The 12,409-nt window shown below is 43.0% G+C and overlaps 1 protein-coding gene and 1 long non-coding RNA gene across 2 annotated transcripts; both read right to left on the minus strand.

The window, feature by feature from the left end:
• Positions 1 to 3,252: 3,252 nt before the first annotated feature.
• Positions 3,253 to 6,965, minus strand: LOC124986727 (uncharacterized). Its single transcript, XR_007109072.1, has 3 exons — positions 6,889 to 6,965; positions 6,288 to 6,539; positions 3,253 to 4,303 (listed from the first exon to the last, which is right to left on the minus strand). It is a non-coding gene; the product is annotated as an uncharacterized LOC124986727 (long non-coding RNA).
• A 120-nt stretch (positions 6,966 to 7,085) lies between these two features.
• On the minus strand, positions 7,086 to 12,194 carry Rps14 (ribosomal protein S14). The gene is made up of 5 exons (XM_047555388.1): positions 12,066 to 12,194; positions 9,461 to 9,611; positions 8,795 to 8,956; positions 7,594 to 7,670; positions 7,086 to 7,201 (listed from the first exon to the last, which is right to left on the minus strand). Exons 2-5 carry the CDS (start codon positions 9,607 to 9,609, stop codon positions 7,134 to 7,136), a joined length of 456 nt encoding a protein of 151 aa, XP_047411344.1. The 5' UTR covers positions 9,610 to 9,611; positions 12,066 to 12,194; the 3' UTR covers positions 7,086 to 7,133.
• Positions 12,195 to 12,409: the final 215 nt, after the last annotated feature.

Below are 12,409 nucleotides of genomic sequence, written 5' to 3' on the forward strand. Positions count from 1 at the left end.
GGACAAGAAATGTCCTCCTCCTCTGTGACCCTTGCAGCCTGACTGCTCTAGACAGTAGGGTAATAAAAAGCACAATCTGTGGCTACAGGTGTGCACCATTTCAGGTGCTGGGATACAGAGTGACCTCAACAGACAAGTCCAATAATCACCCAGGCCAGTGGCTCTAAAGTGAGGTTTGTGGACCAATGTCAGCACTACTTGGAAACTTATTAGAAATGCAAATCTTCAGCCCTCCGAGAAACTGTGGAATCTGAATCTGATGCATGCTCGTGTTTGAGAAACACTGGACTTGGTGATAAAGACACATATATCAGGGGGCATGAAGAGCTATAAATACAGCAGAATAAATGAATAACTGGAGAATGATGACCAGAGGTGAGGGATGCCACCATCCCTCAACCAGATGGGCTGATCAGGGAAGATCTGGTTAATAAAATGATAAGTTCCAACAAAGATCTGAAAGCAAATACCTGGAGGAAAGGGAAGAGGAAAGACACAATTCACTTTAAGATACCTCTTGTAAATCACTCACACAACTCTGCCTACCTCTCCTCACCTTATATCTCCACAACTTAGTCACATGAGCCACACGTAGCTGTCCAGGAAAGTTGAGAATTTAAGTCTTTTTTTTTTTTTTTGGTACTAGGAATTGAAACCAGGGCACTTAATCACTGAGCCACATCCCAGCCCTTTCCATTTTATTTATTTTTAAAAAATATTTTTGGTTGTAGATGGACACATACCTTATTTATTTATTTATTTTTATGTGGTGCTGAGGATCCAGCTCAGTGCCTCATGCATGCTAGACAAGTGCTCTGCCACTGAGCCACAGCCCCTCTATTTTATTTTTTATTTTGAGATAGGGTTTCGCTAAATTGCTGAGGCTGACTTTGAATTTGCAATCCTCATCTTAGCCTCTTGAACCACTGGGATTACAGGCATGAGCCACCAAGCCCAGCTGAGAATTAAAGTTTTTATTCTGATCAATCATACATCCAGCTAAAAATTAAGACTCCTATTTACAATAGAAAATGAAGAGACTGTCTTTGCCGCGCTGATTCTGCTGTAATCAGCTTTGGGGAGGTCTTGTTTACACGTGTATACCTCCAATCATGGAGAGATTCCTATCTCATGAAGTGCTTTTATTCTATTAGCAGCTGTTAGAAAACACCTCTTTATTTAATGCTCAATTCTATTTTTCATAAGTCCTACCCAATGACTAACTTCTATTCCTCCCTCCTTTCTTTCTTTGCTTCCTTTCTCCCTTTCAGTACTAGGGATTGAATCCAGGGGCATTCTACCACTGACTTATATCCTGTCCTTTTTTTAAAAAAAAATTTGTATATGGACCCAACACCTTCTTTCTTTTTATTTTATTTATTTGTTTACTTATTTATTTATTTATGTGGTGCTGAGGATCAAACCCTGTGCATGCAAGTCAAAAGTTCTACCACTGAGCCACAACCTCAGACCTCCCCTCTACCCCCGCTCCATTTTAAGACAGGGTTTCACTAAGTTGCCCAGGCTGGCATTAAAATTGTGATCCTCCACCTTCATCTTCAAGTCACTGGGATTAGAGGTGCATGCCACAGCACCCAGCAACTTCTACTACATTAGTGCTACACCAATAAAACTGCTGGTTCTTCCCCTAAGACAGAACTTTGAGTCCCTCATATATCTTCTTGGGTCACTTAAGGCCAATAATTCTCCCATATAGCTAAATTTTGGGAGAGATTTTACCTATCCTGCATCAAGAGACTGAATGACTTTGATAGTACCTTTTTTGGACAACAGGAAGCCACCACCCCCTTCACCCAGGTGAATGAAGGCTGATTGGAAGACAGAAACATCTAGTAAGACTAAGCACTAGGCATAATTCAGAGGAAGCCTTCCACAAATGTATTTAGTTCTAATTCTCTTGCAATTGTCTCGTGTTCTGTAATTTCTTCAGATTTATTTTGGAGTTCAGTAATCCTTCTTTCAGCTGGTTTTAATCTGCCATTAACCTATCCACTGAGCATTTAATTTCAATTGATTGCATGTAAATTTTTTTTCTGAGAATTTCCTTTGGTCTTTTTCACATGTACTTATTATTTATAGCTTTTGCCTGCTCTTTTTTGTTTTCCATTGTGTATTTCTTTAAACATTTCATATACAGTTGTTTAATATTCTACTATCTTGTCTTTAGGAGATCTAAATCTGTTTGATCTTTCTGCCCTCTCTTGTCCTTGTGGCTTGTTTTCAGGTGTATTGACTTTGTTGTGGGCCCATATTGTTTGACCTAATCCTAAACCAGCCAGCCAGGTTTCCCCCAGATTAGTGAAGATTTGCTTTTGTTTCTGTCAAGTTTAGGAACACTCCTACCTGGCCTCACATTAGCCTAGAAATCAGAGTATTTCTGGCATAATGTTCAACTCCTTCACCTTGATTTGGAGGAAGGGTACAGGGACAGAGCCTCAGCTCCACCTCCTGGCCACAGAGCACATATTTGTTCTCAGGCCTGGCCCAGCATTCTTTGACCGAATCTTTCTGTTCCCTAATCCATTTCATCTTAACATCCTTTATCTTTCTCATTTCTTTAAAGTCCTTCGAAATCTCCTTTTCTCCTTTGGAGTCCTGGAATGCACATTTTGTTTTACTTTATCCAGGATCTAGAAAAATCCTTCGAAATACCACTTGGCTGAACCACAGCAGATGAAGTCTACTCATCCATTTTTCTACGATTCATCAAACAATCTTTTTTCCCCCAGCTTTTATTAGTTTATTAACACCTACAAATAAATCTAGTTTTGAGGGCTTAATAGCTCACATATATCCCCGGTATTGATTGACTAAGGCAGCTTTCTATTTTTAATCTTTTCCTTCCCGATCACATTTAGCTACAAAGGTTAAGATCATTCACAAGGGTTCATACATTTTCACTATCTTCAAAGTCAGATCAATACCCTGAGAGAGCATTTGCCCAAACCAGGACCTGTCCTTCCTGGAGAAGAGAATTTACAAAAAAGCTCTTTGAGGTTAAAAATCTAGCAATCTTTATTGAGTCCCTACTTTGTACACAATGGGACAGGTGCAGGGTGGCAGACAATGAGCAGGGCTTACTCCTTGCCCTCTCAGAGCCCACATTAGTGAGGAAAAATAGGCTATTATACTAGAGGGTGGCCAATGGTGGTATGTGGGAATAGAGGCACTGTGGGAATTCAGTGGAAGGGCCTCCTGAGAGGCAGTGAGGAAGGAAACGCAGCGAGTGATGAAAAGCTGATTCCAAGATGAGCAGAAGACAGCAAGGCCACACGGAAATGAGTAGATGCCAAAGAAGCCACTGAGGGTGGGGAGGCTAGAGAGGGACTAGGAATTGGAAGAGGGAAAGGAAATATTTGGCTTGGGCAGTGTGAGAAGGGTGAAGGGCGTGGCCAGCTGGGGCGACAAAACACTTGAGATCCCAGAGGAGTCTGGATTCTATTCTGAATAAAACAGGGTGGGGCACTGACTTAACAGAAGGGAACAGCAGTTAGCATTTACTTCCACAGTGCCCAGAATGGAAGTGAGGACCTCACACTTGTTAGGCAGGCATGCTCTACTGCTGAGCTTCGCTTCCCTTCTAGCCCTGCAATTAGTTTGAGTTCACACAGCTGCGATGTGATCTAGGGATCGGAAGAGGCCAGAGAGAAGACAGGAAGACTTGTTAGGAAGGAGAATGGTCACCCTGAGAGGTAAGGGGTGGTGAAGCGGGAGACCCTTCTAGGAGCCTGGTGGGGTTGCAGTCACAGTTGTCAGCTTCATGCTTACTCAGGCTGGGCTTTCAGTCTGCAGGTCCAGTAGGCAACAGCCATGTTCAAGCCCTTCCCCACCTCAGTGGCTCATAGGCTGCCAAGTTCCAAGTTAAGCTGTATCACAATTTACCTCTCCTTGCAAACAAAACCCTGGCCCTGCTTCCAAAGACCTAGATGACTGTGTTCCTGGTTACCAGGATACAGCAGGACAAGTTGCAATGTCCCATCACAGGAAATATAAAGAATGCTCCAGCAACTGCCAGCATTTTTCCACCAGGATTCCAGCCAGCTGTCCTTTATGCTGCTTGGCACAAGAACTGAAGAGGCATTAAGAATAGCAGCAGCTCTTCAGTGCCAGGCACCATGCTAAACACTTCCATCCTGTGATCCCCAGGCAGCCGTCATCGCAGGTGTTTTCACTAAATGGCTGACTCTGCCTAAGGTTGCAGTCCAAAGCAGCATACTAGGATTTTGATCCTGGCATGTCCACCTCTTGAGGGTCTCTGCATGTACCCTCCCTGCAAAACAGACTGACAAGATGGAAGCACCTATTATTTCTCCTAACAATTTGACTTTGAAAGAATTTTAGATATATCCAAAAGTTTAAAATATAATTTCCATGCACCATTCACCCAATTCCCTTACTGCTACTATCTTATCTGTATTTGTCAAAAGAAATGAACATTGATACATTCCAAACTCCGCTGTTATTTGTCCTTGATTTTTATATCTTGTAGAGTGTCTTTTAATCGGGTTATGGGTCTTTAGAAAAAATACCAGAGATGAAGTGCTCTTCTCACCATGTCAACCCAGAGGGTACAAACTGACTTTTCACAAGTGATGCTAACCTTACTTGGTTAAGTTAGTGTCAGTTTGCTTCACAGTGAAGTTACTATTTTCCCTCTTTATATTCTATTCTTTGTAAAGTGAGTCACCAAGTTAGGCCCACTCTGAAGAAGAGTATGTACTTATATTTCTTGGAATTCTAAGAGATTTATATCCCTTGATCCTCATTTATTAAAATTGTTCAGATCAATGCCAGGTGCAGTGAAGCCTATAATCCTACCAACTCACAAAACTGAGGCAGGAGAATCCCAAGACTCAGCCTTGCCAACTTGAAACCCTTTCTCAAAAAAAAAAAAAAAAAAAAAAGGCTGGGGATGTAGCTTAGTGGTATGGTACCCCTGGGTTCAATTACCAGTAAAACACACACACACACATCAACATGGACTCATTATTTTAATGCTCTGGGCTTAACCACATGCTTCATTTTAAGGTGAAGAAACAGATTTTATTTTATTTTTTTTAGTACTGGGAATTGAATCCAGGGGCACTTAACCACTGAGCCACATTCCCAGCCCTTTTTATTTTGACACAAGGTCTTGCCAAATTGCTGAGGCTGACCTCGAATTTGTGATCCTACTGTCTCAACCTTCCAAGACATTGGGATTATGGGCATGTCACACCTGGCAAGAAATATTTTATCCTAAGGTTATGTCCAACACCATAGGATAAATGGGTGGGGGCCATGGTCACACCTTAGACCCATGTCTCTTGCAAGGGCAAAAGTTGTAGTGTACAATTTATCCAGACAATTATCACTTGACAACAAACATCAATGAAGCAGTGGTATGTGCCACAATGTGGATGTATCTAAAAACATGCAAGGTAAAAAATGTATACACAAGACCACATAATGTAATTTCATTTACATTAATGCCCAGAGCAGGCAAATTAAAGGTTGCCAAGGATAGGATAGTGACCACTAACAGGATTTGCTTTGGTGTGGCTATGTCCTAAATTGATCGTTGCACAATTCTGGATGTACTTAAAAGTCACTGGATTGAGCTGGGCATAGTGGTCCATGGCTATAATCCCAGCTCAGAATTTCAGGTTAGAAGCCAGCCTTAGCAATTTAGCAAGGTTGTATGCAACCTAGTAAGAGCCAGTCTCAAAAAATAAAAAGGGCTAGGTATGCTCCTCAGTGATCAAGCACATTTGCGTTCAATCTCTGGTTTGATAAAAAAAAAAAAAAAAATTACTGACTCACTCAAGCTGGTGTGGTGGATCATATTTATAATCCCACCAGTTCAGGAGGCTGAGACAAGAGGATTTTAAGTTCCGGGCCAGCCTCAGCAACTCTGTGAAACTGCCTCAAAATAAAAAGGGGTGGACGTGGGTGGGCATAATGGCATACACCTGTTACCTCCGTAGTTTGGGAGGCTGAGGCAGGAGAATCAAAGTTAAAAGGTAGCCTCAGCAACTCAGCAAGACCCTCTCAAAATAAAATACATAAAAGGGCCAGGGATGTGCAGTGGTTAAGTGCTCCTGGGTTCAATTCCTGTTACAAAAAAAAAAAAAAAAAAAAAAAAGGCTGGAAGTAGCCCAGTGATATATTCCCTCTGCCTGAATGCACTGCTCAAATTCATCCTAACAGCAGCATCCCATCAAGCTTTTCCCTCTTGCCGATTTCCTTCCTCCAGAACTAACCACCTTGTGTTTCAGTGTCCTTACCTCTCCACTGGTCTGGCTAATCCCACTGCTCCAGACAGCCCCTGCCTAACCACCACAGGGTCCCTGTGGCAATCCTTTGCAGAACATTCAGCACCATCTGGTGCCACTGTGTCCTTGGAGTTGGATGCAAGCTTCCGGAAAAGCAAGAACTTTTCTTTTTATTGCTGATGAGAAAATAGGACTCGATGTGTATTTGTGGGGTGGCTGAATCTTTATGTACTTTATGTACCGATGTGGAACAACCTCCAAGATCTGCCAAGTGAAGAAAAGCAAGGCACAGCAGAGTGAGCTGCCCGTTTTGCACAGAAGGTGTGGGGGGAGATACACGCCCACTTGTATTTATATATGGCTCAGGTCTGGAAGGCTCCTTTTCTGCTCAGGCTACACTTGGATCAACAGTTCCCACTTTGCTCTGGCTCTTTAAGAATTGGTTCATTTTTAGAATCAACATCTCCATTTTCAAAACAAGGTCTCCAAGGCCTTGATCTGCTTTAGGTGACTGAGGCAGCTGAATGCCATGACAAGCAGCATGGTAAAGACCCAAGTACAGCCCTAGCACCTCACCTCTCCCAAGAAGCCAGTGTGCAGAACCCAGGCTCACCTGTCCTGCACCAAGGGCTGAAACAGTTCCACTTATGTTCCTGCATAACGTGTCTTCTACATCTTCTGAAGCAATGTACTCTTTTGTCACTGCCCCTAGAACCTCAATTCAGTCCATGCCCTCATCACACCTAGATGGGAGGAAGGAAATAAATACCCCTGGGTGACTCCTACACAACAAGAAAAGACTAGTGTTGAAATAGTTTCAAAGGTATTTATTAACAGAAAATCATCTGAGGGGTCCTGTTACAGACGGCGACCACGGCGACCCCCCTTCCTGCGGGTGCTGTCGGAGGGGATAGGGGTGACATCCTCTGTGGGGAGAAGAGAAAACATCAGTTTCTGGAGCTGGGTGGGAAGGACCCCAGGCCTCCCTAGGCCTGCTCCCCAAATGTGTTCCTAATATTCAACAGATGTATGGGGAACTGCCCCACCTGCTACATTCTCAAAATTTCCCATCAATGTTTCAACCTCTAAATCAGATACAGAGACAGATTCATGAATGACATTAGGCCATCCCAAGGCAGATGGGAAGAACACCTTGAAATACAACAAAGCTAAATGCCCAGAGACACGAGACCAGGTCCTGTACCCAACAGGAGCAATACATGATTTTTGGGATCAATGCTTTAAAATTAATCTAATTGTGTGTGGGGGTAGGGTGGGGTGGGATGTGTGTGTGTGTTGTGGGGGGAAAGGTACTTACCAATCCGCCCAATCTTCATTCCTGAACGAGCAAGGGCTCTGAGAGCCGACTGGGCCCCAGGTCCAGGGGTCTTGGTCCTAGGAAGTGAAAGTTCAAGCCAGACAAGCCAATGGTAATTTTCCAAAGATCTCTCAATTCTCTAGTTCAAAGGATCTGCAAACTTTGTGTAAAGGGCCAAACAATATCTTAGGCTTAGTGGGTCACTATGGTTTTTGTTGTATACCCAACAAAAATTAATTTTAAAAAATTAATTTTTACAGACAGCACAAAAGTGAACAGCAGGTCAACCTAATCATAGGTGTTTGCCTTGCTCTGCCTACAGTCAGTAAAGCCCTTTCCCTTCATGCCACATGCAGTGATCCTTAAGTCTTCTTTCCTGTACTGTCCAAGACATCACTACTTCTCCATGGGACCACCTGAACAACGTTCTATCTGGTCTACTCCCTACTGGGAATAGGGCAGACATCAATTCTAGTTTTCATGCATAATAAAAGCACAAATCTTTGCCCTGTGCTATAAGATCCAGCAAGGCTCCACCTTGGCATCTCTTGAATCACACCTCATGCAACTTTTGCCCTCCTAGTTGCCCAAATTTGTTTTTACCCCAAGAACTTTTTCTTGCAGCTGTCTCTAGCTGGAATATCCCCCTCCTTTCCTTCTCTGAACGACTCTGGCTATCATTCAGGCCTTAGTTTAAAATATATTTTATCACTAACTCCATACTTTTGCTTCTAAGCATTTGCCACAAATGGAAGTCACAAACCCACTGCTGCTCTACATTGTTTAAAGTCTGACTCTCCCACAAGCCTAGTTTACACAAGAGGAGGACAAGGCCATTATCTGCTTTCGTCTAGTACTGGAAACACAGTAAGTGGTATACAGGGGGCACTTGGTAAGGATGGGGTATACCCAGGAGGTCAATTATAGTATATGCCTAAAATATCTTATTTTAAGTCAAAACAGAAAATGAGCTCTCAGGGCTGGGATTATGGTTCAGTTGTAGAGCGCATGCCTGGCATGTGTGAGGCATTGGGTTTGATTCTTGGTATCACATATAAATAAATAAATAAATAAATAAATAAATAAATGTCCATCAACAACTAAAAAATAAAAAAAAAAGGAAAAAAAAATCTCTCAAATCTAAGTGCTTTGGCACCTGAGTCCAATTGTCTTACCACCACCCAGCTCCAGCCTTATATACCTGTTTCCTCCTGTGGCCCGGAGCTTGATATGTAGGGCAGTGATGCCTAGCTCCTTGCACCTCTGGGCTACATCCTGAGCAGCCAACATGGCAGCATATGGAGAAGATTCATCTCTGTCAGCTTTCACCTTCATTCCACCAGTCACACGACAGATGGTTTCCCTGGGGACAAAAGCAGAATCATTCTTTTTTATCTCCCAACAAGGATTCACCAAGTGATTATCATGTCTAACCAATAAAGATGTCCTGACTCAGGTATGGCAGAGCATGATAGTCAACTTGAGCATATATCCTGATCCTGGACAAGAGAACCATGAGTTCTGCCTTCATGAGGTTCAGTTTAGTGGACTGAAAGACCCAATACAGCTAAACTTTATATTTACTTCTGCATTCAATCTTTAAGATTACTACATGATGTATGTTACTAATATCTTTGTTTTACATAGGAGAAAATAATAATAATAAACTCAGAATCTGAGTTTTTGCACACAAGAAATGTCTTCTTTTAATTCTTAGAAAATGATATATTTTTGGACAAGATGAGCAAGCACATTTCCATACCTGAACAAAGCATTAATTCTTTAGAGAACTCTTCCTAAATTGGGAACATTTCTTCCCTTGGCCTCTTGCCAACTGGGTTTTGTGCCTCTCCACCCAGATACTCACTTGCCAGAAAGATCAGTGACGTGGACAAAGGTGTCATTGAAGGATGCAAAGATGTGGCAGACACCAAATACATTCTCTCCTTCAGCCACCTGAGGTCCAAGGCTGATGACCTGTTCTTCCTTCTTTTCCTTTCCCTTGCGAGGTGCCATTTCTGAATAAAAGAACCTCAGTGTTAATGACAAAAGATTTCCATAGGGTGTGTGCATGCCTGTAATCTCAGCAGCTCAGGAGGCTGAAGCAGGATTAAAAGTTCAAGACTAGCCTCAGTAACTTAGTAGGCTCTAAAAAACTTAAGTGAGAACCTGTCTCAAAATAAAAAATGAAAATGAAAAGGACCGGGGACATAGCTCAGTGGTTAAGTGGCCTTGGGTTTAATCCTTGACTCAAAAAAAAAAAAAAAAAAAAAAAAAAAAAAAAATCTAGAATCCACTATTCTCAGCTTTTAAAGAAATCCCAAGTTTTGCTTCTTTCTGTTCCTAATTCCCTATACCCAGGACTATGGTGTGCTTTCTCACCTGTGTCTCAATAAAACCCATTTCCCCCTGTACTTGGCTGATGCCAACTGGTGGCTAAAAAGCAATGTGCCAAGAGGTAACCCTTCTTCAGAAACACCCAAAGCATAGCTCATAGCACCCTCAGGACAAGCCTAAGTTCTATCAGCTGACCACAAGAATCTGTAATTTCTACCCAAAATAAGGAAAACACACTCACTGGCTTAAGTCTCTGTAGACTTTAAAGTCTGTAGACTTTAGTTGAACTCTGTAGAGTTCAACTGGCAGTTCTAACTAGGAAAATCAATTTTTTATTTTTCTGGTGGTACTAGAGATGGAAGCCAAGATCTTACACATGCTAGGCAAGTGCTCTGCTACTGAGCTACAACTCCAGCTGGCAAATCAATTTCTTTCTGACCCTTCTTATTCCCAATATATAAGATGAAAAATTTTTGTTAATTTGTCTAGGGTGACACAGTAAGTTAGTTACAGAGATCAGAACCAGCTCCATACACAATACTAGGAGTACTTCTGCATTTCTTGGCCCAAGACATTATTTACAGGTTAGGCCCAAAGAGCCTGAAAGGCTGCATCTCAAAAGGCAATTCCAAGGCCAATACCTATCGACGTATCAGTAAATGGTGTTCCGAAGACCTTTTATCCAAGTGAAAAATAACGTTTACCACCTGAATTCTCCAAAACTCCTTAGCTTAGAATGCAGTGTCCCTTACCAACATGACCCTCAAACCTCATCTCCTAGTTCTGTGCTCTACCTGTTCCCTTCCAAAGCCAATATAAATCCTCTCCCTGCACTCTCCAGCTATTTATCTCCTTCCACTACTGTTTAGAACCAAAGTCCTTAAACTTTACTAACACCAAATATTGAAGGCACTAAAACATGTCTCCAGGAAAAGATCCATTCCAGAAATCCAACTAGTTTGAGAAACCAAATAACTGTAACCTGACATTGCCTATAACGTTAAGTGAAATCTCACAGACACAGGACCTAGGGAGAAGGCACACTGACAAGAAGGTAAGAATGAGAATAGGCAAGGTTAGGATTGCTTCCTGTCTAAATCCTCAGGCCTTCTAATCCTTCTGAGACTCAAGCAACAGAACAATTTCCTAACATTATCAGAAGACACTAGAACTAACAGCTTAAACGAAATCAGACTACACCCTGCAAATGGAGATTAAGACAGGAAGTCCCACTTAAGATCATACCACTTCACAATTAACCTAGATTTTAAAAGTCTATGTCTCTACTGTTCCTGTACTTCTCTAGTGCCTTTCTTATGTAACTTATAGTGTCTGATTACAGTGACTACTATGAATGTAGGTCTTGGGTGTACAAAACTAACTATTCCCACCCTCAAATTAGACAAAAGAAATCCCGTCAGTGGGTAAGTATTGTAAGGGGGGTGCCACAGGAGATCTTAATTAAGGAAGCAAGTAGTATAGTCAATGTCTACCTGCATTTCCCCAACCCTAATACCTTAAAGTGATAATGAGAAAACGGTCACTTAGGAGCATATAAACACACCTCAAACACTCATGTGCAGTCCCTACCACCACTTCTGACTTTAAGAGTCGGGTACTGTGCGCCCAGAACTTGTGATGTGCCCGACTAGCATCACGAATCACCCCAATTTAGAAGCAACAAAAACAGGGCCTGAGTTTTTCCGGCATTGTCACCACAACCCCATAGGGCCGGAGATATTATTCCTAATTTCCAAATCCTAATGAGATTAGATATGGGTCTGCGATCACCCAGGAAGAAGCTGGCAGGATAGGGTGGGAGCCCACAGAACAGGGTCCCCGGCTTCCGTAAGCCACAATGAAACATGGTTTAGCTCAGTGCAAGTCCTGGACTCGAGGTCATTTCCATTTCATAGAAACCAGACTCCCTCCAACCCCTAAAACTAGGCGGCCTGCTTCCGAGACAAGGCGCGAAGTTGATCCTAGATTGCCCGGGCTCAGAGTCTGCCGGTAACACATCTCTTGCCCAGCACCTGGGTTGGCTTCAGCGCAAAGACCCCAGTCCAGCGTCCCCAGCCCCACCGGGTCCTCTAGCCACAGGATGCCGCACGATTACCCGTGCCTAGGTCTCCTACCTGCTCGTCGTCTCTGGACTCCGCCACCGGAAAGAGAGATTGGGAGAAGGCGGGGCGACGGGTCATTTCCGTGTCCCGGAAGTATACCTCTGAGGTCACGGGGGCGAGATCGGCTCCCGGAATACGCCTTTATTGCTCACGAAGAGAATAAGACTCGCCCTCGCGCAAAATAGTTTACTTAAGCGAGAGAAAAGCAAGCACGTGGGTGAGTGTTGCCCCTAGCGGGTTTGCCTACGGGACTGTAGGAAGTCGACACAGTCACGAGGTGAAGCGGACTTACGTTCCAAGATGGTGGTGGCCGCGACTAGACAGACTTCCGCCATCCTAACTCTGGGCCTAGCATC

Source organism: Sciurus carolinensis, chromosome 6, assembly GCF_902686445.1.
Source record: "Sciurus carolinensis chromosome 6, mSciCar1.2, whole genome shotgun sequence".
Taxonomy (NCBI): domain Eukaryota; kingdom Metazoa; phylum Chordata; class Mammalia; order Rodentia; family Sciuridae; genus Sciurus; species Sciurus carolinensis.

What these genes read in the sequence shown, in the direction of transcription:
- Rps14 (XM_047555388.1), bottom strand. Translation starts at nt 9,609, where the DNA reads ATGGCACCTCGCAAGGGAAAGGAAAAGAAGGAAGAACAGGTCATCAGC. An exon ending in CGGGCCACAGGAGGAAACAG is followed by an intron (nt 7,671 to 8,794) that starts GTATATAAGGCT and finishes TTCACTTCCTAG; the next exon opens with GACCAAGACCCCTGGACCTG. An exon ending in AATGAAGATTGGGCGGATTG is followed by an intron (nt 7,202 to 7,593) that starts GTAAGTACCTTT and finishes TTCTCCCCACAG; the next exon opens with AGGATGTCACCCCTATCCCC.